The sequence below is a fragment of the Limulus polyphemus genome, unplaced genomic scaffold (assembly GCF_000517525.1).
Source record: "Limulus polyphemus unplaced genomic scaffold, Limulus_polyphemus-2.1.2 Scaffold0, whole genome shotgun sequence".
NCBI classification, from domain to species: domain Eukaryota; kingdom Metazoa; phylum Arthropoda; class Merostomata; order Xiphosura; family Limulidae; genus Limulus; species Limulus polyphemus.
Window position 1 is genome coordinate 2335480 of NW_013665610.1, and position 16477 is coordinate 2351956.

A 16477-nucleotide genomic window follows, 5' to 3' on the forward strand; every position below is an offset into this window, starting at 1 on the left:
ATTTGTGTTCATTCTTGAATGAAAGAGACATAATTTATATTTATTTCCTAGTTTTTTATGGTTTTTGCAAAATTGGTCAAATCTCCCGAACCCGTACAGAGATTAATTACTGAAAATATCAGATAGAATATAAAGTTTTTTATTAAAAACATTTAATGACTATCTGGACATTATAAAGATTTTGCATGTGAAATTTGAAAATTTTCTGATGAATAAATGTATTTCAATCTTAAAATGAATATTACCTTACATGATAGATAGGCAACATGCGAAAAGAAAAAAAGATACAAGAAAAGCATTGTAATGTTTACTGATAGTCTTCCAAATTTCATTAACATTCGCTTACTAATTTAAAATTATTGCGTGAACACTATAACAAGCAGAGCTATCATGTAGGCATAAACAAAGAATATATATCTAATAGTACTGAAATTACACTCAGTTGTTAATACCCAGGGTTTTGCTTAACTGAAGTGAGTGTTGATTTCCACATATGTAAAAAACTGTATTGTTTTTTGAATTGGCATTATACATTCATGATTCAAGGTAACTTTTACAATTGCAATATAAATCATTCAGAAAAAAGTAATGGCAAAGGAGAGGATTATTTATATATTTGTTTTAAACATCAATCGAAAGATAAGACCAAAAAATAAATGTTTGTGATACTTCTGTATTACTATCACATTTCTTTCTGCAAATACAACATTCTATAAAGCGAAAACTTGTTAGGTTTAAAAATGAGTTTTTCAGCTACAGAATATATAAATGCTCTCTTTATTTCTCCCGTAGGGCACTGCTTCTGGACCGGTTCCTCCTCCTCGACCCCATATCACCACATCCTGTACAGTTCCACATATTGTGTCTCAAGTGCCTACTGCTTATAATGACAAAGTTGTGGCCTTTCTTCGTCAACCGAACATTATTGACATTCTCAAGGAACGACACCCAGCTATTGCCACTAATCAAGTTCTCAGGGATAAAGTAAATGGTATAAGAGTTGAAGGAACCAGTGCTCTGGACAGACTTAGTCATGATATAGATCTTACCATACTTCTCAGGTACAAACACAAGTTTAGTCTTGTTCTCGAACCAGCTATATAAACATATGTTGCAAGCATTGGCCCTAATTTTAAACATTTGTAATGGCAATTCAGTCATGGTATACATATTGTTGTATGCCCAAGACACCCATACATGGGTTGCCCGTATATCTTAAGAAACTATTTAGTTTGTAAACTACTATATTTCTTTACTTTAAGATGAGTGGGTCATACAGTAATATTTTAAAACTCTTTTAGAAATCCATATTATACTAATGATTGTTTCATGAATTTAACTGTTAAATGTCCTGTATTCAACTTTAACTTATCAAAGCTGGCATGATGCTCATATTTAGGCTTGACTATTCATTGTTTTTGAACAGTTTTAGCGGTTTGAAGAGACATTCAAATTTGTCATATTTGTTCCCCAAAACAACATTCAATCAGTATTAAGCCTTTTAAAGTCACTAACATATTCCAGCTGTAGTCTTTTGATTACTAGAAATTCTATGACATATGTAAAAGTCTCATGTTTTATTCCAGATAGCCCATTTTAGTCTTTTACATCTAAAACAGACAAGGAAAAAAAAAATCTTGTAAGGATTGCTGCTATTATTATTTCTTGTATGCAGTTATTATGAGAACTCGTTATCAATTTTTCAAGTTGGATATTTTTATTTGTACCAAGTTTTCTTATGTTCCCAAATGAGAGTTTATATTTAAAATCATTATTATTTTCAGGCTTTAAATACTTATCACGTCAGTATCTTTTAGGAATGTCAATAGCTAACACAAATTTCTAAGTACGTTTATGCTCTATTTTATTCTAAAACTATACTTAAGCATGCATGTTCACACAGTTTACCTTCACACTTGCACTTTTATTTAATTTGATATTTACATCACAAAATATTTAATCTTAATTTTTAGAAACAATGCACTGGATATTGTGTAAAAAAATAAATCAGTTATTTTAAAATTGGTATTCATCTTCTAAATCTTTACATTTAAGTTTAACGTAAGCTAAATAAGTATAGAACATAACCATGGTCTTATATCAGTCCTAAAAGATTGACTCTTTCTACTTACACTCATCAGTCGCAACCATGGTTTTATATCAGTCCTAAAAGATTGACTTTGTCTATTTACTTATTCATCAGTCACAACCATGGTCTTATATCAGTTCTAAAAGGTTGACTCTGTCTATTTACTCATTCATCAGTAACAACCATGGTCTTATATCAGTCTTAAAAGATTGACTCTGTCTATTTACGCATTCATCAATCACAACCATGGTCTTATATCAGTCCTAAAAGATTGATTGTCTATTTACACTTGACCTCAGGAAGAATCATCAAAACAAGTGATTATAACTTATGTATTGATACAGTTGTCACATTTTGTTAGCCAAAAGATGCATTAATGCTAAAAATTATTTAAATTATCACAACAGTACACTATACCTCAATGTCAAATATTTGATAAGACCTACTTAATTCTGTATGCTGTGTTCTTCTAACCTGTTGTCATATTACCTCTGTCAAGTGAAACGGGATGAAAATATCTGTTAATTCAAAAAATGCATGCAAGTTAGACCTACTCATCAGTAATTCGTGATATAAGTAAAATGGTTTACTGACTTAATGTACATTTTGGTCTTTTTATGTATTATTACATAAATGAGCACAAAGTGTTTTTATTAGTTTCTCCATGGTATCTGTAACTTAAAGACAGAAGCAGAAATTTGCATTCCTGATGCATGGAACTGGTATAGGTCACTTTCAACAGATAGAATGTTCTCTCAGGTTTATTGCTGAGCAGACTTTTTTTAGAAGTATTTCTGCTTTACTCACTAGTCTTGCTGAAACCAGCACTGTTATTTTTACTTTTTAGATGTGCTTAGATCACTCTTAATGCCATTAAATACGCTGTAATGTCAGAAGGTCAGTGACATTCAAAAATTGACCTTGCTCCTTCATGCATTCTTATTGAGTTGAGATTTTGTACCTTTTTTAAAATCCAAAATTTGTTTCCGAGATGCCATTTTAGCATCAATGGCCAGAAGTTTGACTATGATTTTTGCTTAGTCATGACATTTCCTTGACCAGGTTAAAACAGACTATAACAATGAAAGATAGGGTGCTAAGAACATCAAATTATGGTTTAACTTGAGCAACTTAATTAAAAAAGATAATTGAGTTATTCTTAACAGTTTGAGATTTCCAGTTAGTTATGTTATCAATTGAACCAAATAACACAGCACAGTTTATTTCTTAATGTTTAGATAAACAAAAGTGTTTTGCTGTATCATATTTCACTGTGTAACCATTTAAAAGCAATCAGTATATGACTGCTAGTTATGTTTGGTTAAAGTGTATACATATGATTCAAGCTGTATTGACTGGAAACAAGGTAGAATCAATCCAGTTTCTTTTTGTGTCCAGGTTAGACACAGTGAAACTGTTAACAGAACATTAGAACTTACATTTATGAAACAGCCATTTGAGAAACATGAAACAATGATACACAAATGTATTGCTAAATGTTTAAATTTTAGCTTTCAGTATTTCCTAAATCTTTGTTGTGGTTGAAGGTCAAATAAAAATAACTACTAAACAAAACAATTGTTTCATTTGATTTTGTGACTGTAATCGTAAAGAAATGATCAATTATTGCCACAAATTAATCAGTTATTGATAATGAGAAAATATAAACAACAGTTTATATATTTTTTCTTTACAGTCTGTTTGAACAAGAGATTATGTCCTACGTTCCAGCACAAAGTAGCGATAATGCATCAGCCAGTACAAGTGGAACACATCGGTCACCACATGAATCTCCCCAACCATCTCCACAGGCATCACCAGGTAAGAAGCTGTTATTTTTTGTTAGAAACTTTTCAAGTTCCTTGTTAAGATGTTGAAGGAATGAAATAAATCTATGATAATGTATTTAAACTTATTAAAAGGTAGCAAATCTAACTTGATCTAATTATGCATTTTTGACAGGTACATTGTTTAACTACTTGATGTGAAACCTACTTAACTAGCATGTTTTATACAGTTTCGCTGCTTATGTTTTTTCTACAGTTGTCAATGTTCATTTTATTCGAGATCTTATCTTCTTTCAGGTTTCTAATGATAAGTTACATTCATGCATACTGTTCATGAGTTGTGTGATGTATATACTTATCAGTACTGTGTAAAATGCTTGTACAACACGCAGATCATATGACCTAGCAGCTGTACAATCATAGACAGTTACCCATGAAACTCTGCATTAGACATAGTTCTCTTGTTGATGAAATATCAAACTTTGTGATGATTATTTATTGTCAAGAAGTGTTTATATGAATAAATAAGTTAGTATAAAAAATGTAATTCAAATTGAATTTTTATGATGTATTTTTAATCTGTTCAAAGTTATAAGTTACTCCGAATTGACAAGTGAATAAATTTAATGAAATCAAAACTTTTCAAAAATTGTGATTATATTAAATGTTATCATGCATGTGTCTTACTACCTCTGAACTTTATTTGATTAATTCTTTACATGGGTGTTTATGTGCAAGGAGTGACTGTACAAAAGTCATCCAATAAGGCACTATTAATCAACAGAGTTCAACCTCACTGTGTGGTTGTTTATCTGTATTTATTTATGTCATACAGAAATAAAAATGTCATAGATTATACAAGTGTTTGCTTACATGAAATTGTTAGCTACACAGTAAGAAAAGTATGCATGTTAGTCATTTGTACATGGTACATGTGAATTCAAGATACATGTTATTTCTACTCCAAAACAAAACTATGTTTATTATTCTACCTTACTTTAAGAGCAATCACTATATGGCTGCTAGTTATGTTAGATTACAGCAAGTTAAGACCATAATTGTTTGTTTTCATCTCTAAATAGTCCACCCTTGCATTAATTAAATTATTCAGTTTTGAAATTTGAATTTATGAGAGCAGATAGAACATTTTACCCATTTAAATGTCAAATTTTGTGATATATTGTGATTTTCAGTAGTTGTGATAGGTATGAAAGTATCAACTGTAGGATTACTGATGTATGGATCTTGTCAGCTTTTATAAAATATTTATTCAATAAGTTGTTTGTGAGTCCATGACTTTGTTGGTTACAGGCTCCCTAATGATACGAGTTACACAGATATATATAAAGAAAATTACCATAATTGTTCAATTAATTCCACTAATTATTGTTGTGGTGCTTCTGTAAGTTGTACCTAGAAAATAAGTTATATCATTCCCCCTTTATTTAGTCATTTCTTTAAATTGAGTGTAGTAAAAAGCAAAAACATGAAAGTACTCAATATGTAATATGTGAATGATGTAATAACAAATTGTGCATTCTGATTGATTTAGGTTTACAAAGAGCAAACATCAGAGTGTAGTAAAAGCAAAACATGAAAGTACCCAATATGTAATATGTGAATGATGTAATAACAAATTGTGCATTCTGATTGATTTAGGTTTACAAAGAGCAAACGTCAGAGCTCCAGCTCCTTACAGGAGAGACTTTGAAGCCAAGCTCAGAAATTTCTATCGCAAGCTAGAATCCAAAGGTTTTGGTCAAGGTCCTAGTAAGCTGAAGTAAGTGGATTTTTCATATACTTAACCTGTTTTATAGACTTTATATAGTGGATATTTATTTAGATTCTAAACAAAGGTATTGTGGTTGGTGGTATGGAACATGTTTTCAGAAAGTTAAATATTCATTATTATTAGTTCCAATCTCATTGGAAATAAGAGAGCCTTACTGTGCAATTTTAAGTGAATTACTCAGATTTTCTATTGCTGAACTGCTGAATTTCAGTGAGGTTGAAGATAAAATTCCGAAATACAGTGAAAAACTAAAGGCTTGTCTTTTTTCAGAAACCACCATTAAACATACTTTACTTTCTTGCATAACCTGCCAAAAAAGATATAAGAAAATGTAATGTATGTGAGGATATTGTTGTTTTCGTGTTATAGATGCATAATTTTTTCAGTACAGTGTTTCATGTGGAACAAAAACAGAGTGGGTCATATATGTCCCTCACCGCATGGAAATATAAACACACACTCAAATACATATAGAAAATACATATAGAAAAAATGAAGTATTGTTCCTTTGAAGAATATAAATTAAATAAGACCTAAATTTATTCATCATAACTAATTCATAGTCATGCTTGTTGATTCTGTAATGTGAATTTTATTCTATAGGATAAGCACTTCAAAAGACAAGTAATTCAGAGAAATTTTAAAATTGATCAAATGAAATTATACTAAGAAAATATATTTTTATATATGCTTTAAATTTAGATTAACATGTCATTAAATTAAAATACAAAAACTTATAATCTTAAATGTAATATCAGTGCTCTGAAGTAATTATAAATTTTTATTAAACTACTAATGCCAGTACTATAAACACGAACCCCACATGTTAGATGTTTGTGTTGTAATTATTCCAAGATTTTTCTACCTCTTTCAAAGGGGATGTTTCAATCATCACTTTCCTTATATATTTGACTTTTTTTTTTGTTTAACTAAGTACGCACAGGGTTGTATTGGAGAACGAATGTTGACTATAATTCTGAATTTACCATGTATATCTACACAAAATGTGGCAAGTTTGTAGTGATATATACATATCTGTTGTACACAAAAAACCAGATTTATTGTAAAGTATTTATTATCAAGATATGCCTGTGAATTAACCATGTCAATTTAGCTCAGGCTATGACAAGTCAGAGTGCAACATGATGTTCACGTACATAACTACTAAACCTCCAAAATGCATATGTACAGTTTTTTTTCAGTATCCCTCGATATTGTATCTAGTATTTACTCACCTCTACCATAAACTTTCATTTAATCACCAGTATTAGGTAAATTAAATCTGATAAATGGCCCTCCGTAAAACATTGAGGCATGTACAGTTTAACTCTTATCCATGTACATAGGATTAATGTAGTTATTTACTGTGCAAAGTACTGTTATTGCATAAGTCATTTTTTTCTTATCCAATTAGCCCACACGCAAATAAGGAGTCTTTCTGCTTGAAAATTCCAATTCTTTTGACTTCATAAGTTTAATTGCTTGTAAAATATATGAAATTAAATGAAGCACCTTGTAAATTGCAATGGCACTTTGAATTATCTTGAGAAATAATTTTCACATAAAACCCAAAACATTTTTTTTTAATCTTTAAAACAGTTACCACATTGACATAGGAATCTCCTTTTTACATTGGATCTGGAAATTATCTTTGTAGTGATAGTCATAAACATTTTGTGCTGTTAATAGATAAATCCCTAGTTCTAACACCTACTTTGCAAATAGAAATATGTCATTTCTTAATATTTTTTGTGATGTAATTCGACTGAAGAAAGTGTCTTTGTTACTAGAGTGCATCCCTACATTCATTGGACCTGCTCAAACCTGATATTAATTCATCCTTAGAGTTTGAACAGATATCTAGGCATATATCCTTTTTATAGTAATTTAATTTTATATATGCTGGGGATGTTTAGGATAGTAGCTATAATTGTTTATTTTATTTTTTTATGTAAATTTATTGTAATTACATTTAGTAGCAAAAATAAGCAAAGTATTTCACTGTTAGGAAGTTGAGAAATTTTTAATTATTTTTTCCACTTCCAAAAAATGTGTGTGTGTCTGTTTAAAGTTTATGCTTATAGGTTTTTACACATAAATAATTTCCCCAGATTGTTCACATACCTCAATAGTGAATTTACTTCACTGGTGTGAAGGTTGTGAATACAATTCAAATAATTTCATCTTCCCCCCTCCCCTCCCATATGCATTTTCATTACTATTGATTGTAAGTATCTTTCATTTATTGATACAGATTAAACATACGGAGAGATAATTTACTAGAGGATGCCTTCACCAAGATCATGGCTGCCTCCAAGAAAGATCTCCAGAAATCTCGTTTATACATCAGTTTCTCAGGAGAGGAAGGGTAATTAGTTGCAATGTACATGTAACTGTCGGAAAGGCTATATGTATGGTACTGATTTTAAGAAGCCTTGCCTCTTTTCCATTCAGCCAGTCAGAGAACTAGAGAATCATAAGAAAATAGTGCACCAGAACATAATGAATTAACCTTAAGATAGATGATGTATAACTTTGAATTTTAGTTCTTTTTTTTTTTTTGGACATTGATTATTCCTCAAATTATACAACTGCTAGAATTGGTAATTTACAAATAATTGTGCAGTATTTTAACCAGAAAAAATTAGGTATAGAGATTGATACTGTGCTTTTCAGAAACCTGATGAATTTAAAGCAAGCTAATATAGAGATGTAAGTGCTTTCAACTTGATAAGATTCTGTGCTTATCTGAAATAACCTGTGGATGTCATCATAACTTTAGATTAGTCTAATCCAGCTGATTTTGAAGATTCAACTTCAAGTAATTGGCTAAATCTAATACATAAGTGTTGATAAAACTCTGTGCTTATCTTAAATAGCCTGTGAAAGTTATCTTACATCAGGATTAAACTAAGCTTCTCACTAATAAAAACGAAAATAGCATGCATATTGTCAATTTTTAAGTCCTTAAACTTAACACTATGTAATAGTTCCCATAATAACAAATACAAGAAGTATAATAGTGTAAGATTTTTTTATGCAGATGTCTACATCTTTCTATTATTTTATTATTTGAACTTTTTAGGAGCTTCAGTTTTTTATGTTGAAGTTTTATTAAGCATTAGTGTTAGAAATTGATGTATTTCATTTATTTTCTTTTAATTGTGATATAATAATTCTTTTCCCCATAGACTTGCATTTTGATAGCTGAAAGAGATACAGGATTTAATTATATTTCCTCTTCAATGTTGATTAAAAATTGGAATATTTTTATTTATATTAGTACAGAGGTTGAGTATGTAATATTAGAACAATTTTGGAATCTCACCATGTTGTTACTGGCTATGTTGTAGTGTCTTGTCACGCTCTATCTAATGACTATGTATTTGACAATAGCTTGCAGTGTAGCTTACAAGGCTCTATTGTAAAGCTGTAATGTCCAAAGTACACCACACCTCCCTGCTTCCTTTTTATAATCCTTCTAATGTATGAGGACACCAGTTTCCCAGCAACAGTTCAGTTGCGCAGGTGCTTTGTCCTCTGACTTGACCAGTATATTTTGTATGTAATAGAATGAATACAAATTTCATTCTTCAGCTACTTGAAATATACAATGGTTGAATGGGTATGTGAATGAAGCAACTTGTGCACGTGTGATTGTGTCATTTTTCCAGATGGAAATAATTGATTATGCCCCATACTGTTGCCTGAAATATGTTAATTCTCACCTGTTATAAGATGCCACACTTTGCTCATCATGGCTTAATTAGAACTTATTGTAGGTCTATTTCTGGATGATCGTGGTGCCCTAAATTGATTCATATTCCTTTGATTTTCTCTTCCATTAAGTACAAGGAATATCCTTTCTTTGAAAATCAAAATGTCTGATATGAATACTTTATGACCTGAATGTATGAGTATTTTGCTTTGGAAAGGATTGTTACGTACCTTTCCCAAAAGCAATCAGTTTTTGGTAGCATCACATTGCCTACAAAATGCTAAAAATGTCAAAATATAGTTCTGATAATTTATGTTTCCTTATAATTGCTATGGTTGTTAGTTGACTTGCTGATTTTTCATATTTAAAACCATTTTAATATACATGCTCAATCCTCTGTATAATAAACACTTTATTTTTTCAAAGGCAGAGCTATACAACATAGTTTGGAATTTTCCTCATTAAAACAGCAACTTTCTGTTTTCAGGTTAGACTATGGAGGTCCATCCCGAGAGTTTTTCTTTCTGCTCTCTAGGGAACTCTTCAATCCCTACTATGGCTTGTTTGAATATTCTGCAAATGATACCTATACAGTACAAGTGAGCCCCATGTCTGCCTTTGTGGATAACCAGCACGAGTGGTTCCGGTTCAGTGGCCGGGTTTTAGGCCTTACTCTGGTTCATCAATATCTTTTGGATGCCTTTTTCACCCGGCCATTCTATAAGGCTCTGCTTCGTTTGTGAGTATTTATCATTAGTTAACATTAAACCTTAACATACTATCTTAGCATTAAATTTAGTAAGTTATTAATTTGAACTTAGTCATATTTAAAGTCAAGACCCTATGTATGTAAAAGTTTTCTCATATTATACACTCCCTAAATTATATACATTAAAGTTTGCTTTATATAAAAACTATCTAGTTGGATAGTGAACTATGATATGGATAGATCTAGAGAGCTTCAACAAGAGCAAAATTTTGAGTCTTAATCTACTTGTATAAAACTTGGTTTATATTCCTAAACGTGTAGACTTCTACAAAAACAAAAAAAACGTATATATGTGTGTGTGTATTATGGAAGCATAGTGATATTTACATCTTACGTTGTGTTTGTAAAATACATTTTTTGATTATCTTAAAAAAATTGTGCCTTTACTGTATGTCTAAAATCCTTTAAATGTGCTCAAAGATTTATTGCAATTATACTAATTTTTTTATTTGCAGCTTTAAAGTTAACAGCATTTATGACTGTTGTGTTTAAAGTCACACCACTGACTTGCTCTAAAGTTTATGAAGTCACTATTTTTAAAATGTAATCTTACTTTTAATATTATTAAAAAAAAGTTAAATCTAAGCATCTGCAAAATTACAAAAACAGGCCTTAGATTTGTTATAACTTATATAAAGGTTTGTACAATATGAAATATTTAACAAAATCTATTTTAATTACTATTCTGGTACAAAAAAAAAATACATACACTGAAGAACAAACTGTTTCATTGAATTTTGAATGTAATAGTGCAACAGTCATCTAATTATAATTGTTAGTTGATATGATAATTTCATACAACCCAAAATATTAGTTGAGGATTAATTAGCAATGATACAATTATTTTTAAGAATTACTATAGATGAAATAAAAATTAATCTCATCCAGTTGAAATAATTGGGAAGATGTTGTTTTAATAATAACCAAATGACAATGTAATTATTGTACAAATTGAACTGCGTTTTAAAGTTAAAGAATGCATGGAAGACTTTTGTGGCATTCTGTGCTCAAAGAGGAGGTGTAATTTAGTAAGAAAACATTATTGAATGTATTTTAAAATTCATAAAATAATTCCTTCTCAGTAGTAAGAGTGAGGGCTTATAATGCTAAAAATTGGATTTTGATACTTGTTATGGGCACAGTACAGGTAAGACCATTGTGTAGCTTGTGCTGAATAATAAACAAACAAAACTTATTTATCTGTAGGAAGTAATTATACTTATTAGTTTTTGACATTATGGTGGACATTGTGAGCTTAAAAGTATGAATATAAAAGTTATTGTTAACTATATAATTCATGTTTGTTTTATCTTAATTTTTAGTTGAAATATTACTACTAAAAATAAATATTTCTTCCAACAGGGGAATTGTAAACCTGGTTTGTCAGTATTATAAAGTATTAATGAGCATCTACTATTGCTATATGCACCCACTTTAAAACTCTTTTACAGGATAAGTTCTAGTTTTTCTCCATTAAATTAACTTTGATAGCTAAAGATTTTGTGTGTGTGAGAAGAATTTCATATATGTTGTAAATGGGGCTTTTAAGCTCTGTTGTGATCTGGTATATGGAATTACACTTCTGTAGCTGCTGTGTGATTTTAAAATGATACAGCAAAACAAGAAGTTGTAGTATTTTCATAAATTTAGAGGTAATTATTAATTTTATAGAATTTGTTTTAAGGGGCCCTTTTTTCAGTGTAAATCAAGCCTTCTAGGACATGTACATATTTTTTTTGCTTGTATTACCTGTTGTTAATATAAACTTATTTTTTTATTATTATTGTTTCTTACAGAAAGTTATCATGAGGACAATCTTTAATGAATACATAATTGTTTATACTTGGAAAAAATTTTATATCAGTCTTCTTGTTTTTACTTATTGTTGAAAAAACTATTTTTATAGGAACTTCATTCACTAATTATATACTTTTGTTATAGTGTGATTGAAATAAAAGGGGTGATATGAATTAGGAAAGTCTTCATCATTCTCTGAAGCAGTTTTATTTTTGTTGACTACATGTGTATGTTCCTAGGCCATGCTCCTTGAGTGATCTTGAATCACTAGATGCTGAGTTTTATCAGTCTCTCTTATGGCTAAAAGATAACGATATCTCGGACATGGGCCTGGACTTGAGCTTCTGTGTAACAGAAGAAGTAGCTGGACAAATAGTAGAAAAAGAACTGAAATCTGGTGGTAAGAATATTACAGTCACAGAAAGGAATAAGAAGGAGTACATTGATAGAATGGTGAAGCGTCGTTTAGAACGTGGAGTAGCTGAGCAAACAGAATCTCTAGTCAGGGGGTTTTATGAAGTAAGTGGTTTTTATATCTTTTTTTTACATAATCAGGTGCTTGTATAAAGTCATTGAGATAAAAAAAAGTTTGTCTGTAACAACTCTGAAATATTGCAAACAGCAAAAAGTTCTTTAACATTAAGTTTTAACTCTTCCTCTGATGAGTTTTTCAGTTGTTGTAACAGTATTGGAAATAATTATGGAAACAGTGAATAAAATGGGATTTTTCCAGCACTTACATAAAAATAAACTGCACCAGAGTGTGTTAATAGTTTACATTGTGATTAACTGTCATCCAACAATGCCTGGTTAAACAAGCTGTATGGAAACTTAAAAAGAGTATTTGAAACTATTACTGTCAACGTAGAAAATCAAAATTCTTTAAAAGTGATGTTAATTAATATTGACATGCTCTTTATATGTTACATGACAAAACAGTAGAGATCCTTCCATTGACCTAGCCTTAAGTATAGGTGTGAATGTAACCTCAAGAACAGTTAAGCTACACATTATCTCAAAGTTGCCCCAGTGGATATGTAGCTGCCCCAAAACTACTGCTTAGGAGAGATAACCAAACCAAAAGTTTGAAACTGGCATCAGACTTTATACAATGAAATCAGCAAATCTGGAGGAGGTTGCTCTTTAAATGCATCCAAAGTCCAGTTGTTTGCAACAACTGTTTTCATATAGAAATTTTAAATTTTTATTTTGTAGTTTCACATAACATGTGGTCAAGAAGTACATTTAGTTGCTATCACTCTAGCTACCTTTTATTTCAATTTGCCCCCTGGAGATAACATTTGTCTTGCTCACGGAGGTAATAGATGTGGAAATGCAGACAGCAGTTTTCTTCATTAGATGGTCAAATGATATCGTGAAGTTATAACTTCCTGTATTTTTCAGTGGGATTGATCAGCAGTTACATAGATGTTAACCATGTCTTGAGAGAGACAATATTATATAATTTGGAATATAATACTATGATCTCTTAATTAGCTCTCTCTCAAGCTCAAGCCCTACATTTGGTAAGTGAAGTTTAGCTTCTTTCTTTAAATAGAGAAACTCTCTTAAAAATTAACCCGTAACATTAAGTTATTCTTCATAAATCTGTTAATTATATCAAAAGAATTTAAAAGAGACAACTGTCATGTAGAGGTGCTATCATTCATTCTGTGCACTTGTTTTTGAGTTTGCAGTGTTTTTGAGTTTAAATAAAGATTTGTTTTCACTGTGTGTTTTACATTGTGCCCAGTCTCTTTCTTTTTCAAACCTAGTCAGAGTCAGAGAACTCAGAAATACTTCATGATAGATATCTTGTCGAATCTCCCATTATTCTGCAGACTTATCTTTTCGCTCTTTTATCTGAGAATACCACACAGTCAGTGCTGGTGTTTTCTATGTAACGAAGAAAATGGTATAATAGTCAATGTACAACATCTACAGTGAAGTAGTAGTGGACCAACATAAGATGTGGGCTGCATCTCAGCATGAATCTTGTTGGTCTAAACAATTTGATGGCACCTGACTGCTGACAGGTACATGCACATCTTATCCATTATGTCATTCCTTTAGGAACAAAACTGTTGGTAGCAACTCATCTTCCAGCAAGACAGTTATCCCAAGTATGTTTTAAAGTGATACCTGGAAGCAAAAAAGGACCAATTAAACATTAGCAACCAAATATAAATATAATTTGGCTTTTTTGGAACAATATTCCAGAATCATGCAGTGATAAACATATGATAGCTTAAAAACTAAGATGCACTTCTCTGTTTAAAACAAGTGTAAAGTACTGTGCATTATAAAACTTGTATGCTTTTCTTTTGTATTTTCTGTAACAACGTACAAATGATAACTTGCAATTAGTCATTGTCTTTGACTCCTGTATGTGTACCTTGTGCATTTTCTTAATTATTTTCAATACTGTGTATTTGAATAGCTTTTACTTTAACATTTAAAATACAAATAAAATCAAATGTTAGCTTAAATATGACAACAAATAACTTATGGGATAAAAGTACTTCAGTATGAGAACTTACAAAGCTACATAGTATAAAATGTATTCTAGTTTTGTCTTTGTAACTTAACCCTTTCGTGGCAGACTCGTGCAATTTGCAGAAATCAAGTCACGTAATTCACATGTCCAACAATACATGCGATAACTCTGAGATTTCTTAATGTATCCATTCAAAAACTGGTAAGATTTTGTTGAAGATCATAAATATCTTGTACACAAAGAATAACATTATAATTGTTTTTATAAAATTTGTTATTTTTCTATTGCAGTTACTTGCATTCAATTGATTAACAAATACAGTGCAAGGTGATTTTAATTTTAAGCATAAAAATACTTTTCTTTGTCTTATAGTTTTCATATTCCATTTGCATAAACTCTAGAACCTTCTAAAAGGATATCAAGTTTTTAATGTAAATGTTTATATTTTATTTTTTCATTTTCTCTACCATATCACTAACTCTCGCTATTATCATCACTGTATAATGAAATGAAATGATTAAAATTAGGAAATAGAAAAAAAAAGACATGCCTTTTAATTTTTTGTAGAATATCTTTAAACATTTTCATTTTGCTAAATTCATAATTTCAGGTCTTTTCCTTTTCACATATAGTTAATTTTTAAAGTTTCATTTTTTTTACCATTTATTATTCATCTTGACACAAGTCAACAGTGTCCTTGAGGCATATTAGTTTCTTTGGGAGACGTGCGCAACCTATTGGTAAAATTTTCTTTCATCATGTAATATTGTAAGCTGCCTTGAGAATGGATCCAAAGTATGATGTATATTTAAAAAATGTCTAAACCGTTTAATTATGCATTTTAAAACATAACTAATACATAATTAACTAAAATATAATAGTAAGACCTAAATACTATTTAAACTGTATCTCTAACTATAAGATATTTAGTTAAGAAACAACTGTAAGTGCAGTAGTCGTTCAAGCAACCTACCATACTAGAGTAAGTTACATGTAATCTGTGATGACAACTGTAAGGCCATTTTAAAATAACCATTGTTAGATGATAGTGTAAAATGATCTCTTTTTAATGAGCATCTACATGTAGGCTATAAAGCTCAAATCTGTTTAAGATGGGCATGGCACCTGTGAGGTGTTGAAAAAAATTTATTAGTTGTTTAAAACTGTATTCTTTCAGAGAACTTTGTCCAGATATACCTCTACTCAACTACCATTGTATTATTGAAGATACAGAGAGCCATAGTAGAGAATTTTCACAGCTTGTTGGTCACATGAAAATACATCTGAAATTTTAAGTAGTTTTTTAAAGGTTTATTTTCAAATAAAGGACTTAAAACTTTGAATCATAACATACATTATATTATTAATTTCATTCACATTCATTGATAGTAAAGGTGTTTGATTAAATTTTTAATGTAATACAGTGAATTGCACATAAAAGCATTTAAAGGGGCTCCTGTTGTGAAAGGGTTAGTATATGTAAATATCTAGATATTTAAACCATTAGAGAACATTTTGTAGCATGTGTGTTGGTATACAAAACGAAGTGACATCTTTTGATGTGAATTGTTGGTAGATGAAGAAAAAAAGAGTAAAATTTATGCTTACACAGATAAGGTAAATTTGTTGGGTTTTTTTCAATAGCTACATCTTTTGATATATATTTAAAGGGAGAGATCTGTGAATAGTGTTTCACAAAAAATTATTTTTAGCCAGTTGTATTGTGCAGATTTCTAAATGAGTTGAACCTTAGCAGTACTAATTTTATTTTGTTAAATTAAAGAACTCTAGTTTTATTTACTTAAGACAAGCCGAGGTACCCGTTCTTTGTCCAGGTTACAAACTTTAAAAAAAAAGGTGGGGTAAAACGCTATGATAAATAACACAAAAATCCTAATTTTCACACAATATATTTATAACATAGCATATTATTACAGTATTCATTATTACCTCGCCAAAAGTTTTGTATAACCTTTAAGAACTCAATATGTATATGCTTAAAACATGGTATACTCTGTACGATGGTCT

At 30.2% G+C, this 16477-nt stretch overlaps 1 protein-coding gene across 2 annotated transcripts in view; it reads left to right on the forward strand.

Annotated features, from left to right (window-relative positions):
* LOC106458041 (E3 ubiquitin-protein ligase HECW2-like) overlaps window positions 1-16477 on the forward strand; it is a 104166-nt gene that overhangs the window by 76706 nt on the left and 10983 nt on the right. For both annotated transcript variants that reach the window (XM_022379587.1, XM_013917601.2), the window contains 6 exons: window positions 793-1061; window positions 3786-3910; window positions 5536-5656; window positions 7923-8036; window positions 9874-10125; window positions 12192-12471. In XM_022379587.1, the coding sequence (XP_022235295.1) occupies window positions 793-1061; window positions 3786-3910; window positions 5536-5656; window positions 7923-8036; window positions 9874-10125; window positions 12192-12471 (1161 nt within the window). The remainder of the gene's footprint in view (window positions 1-792; window positions 1062-3785; window positions 3911-5535; window positions 5657-7922; window positions 8037-9873; window positions 10126-12191; window positions 12472-16477) is intronic.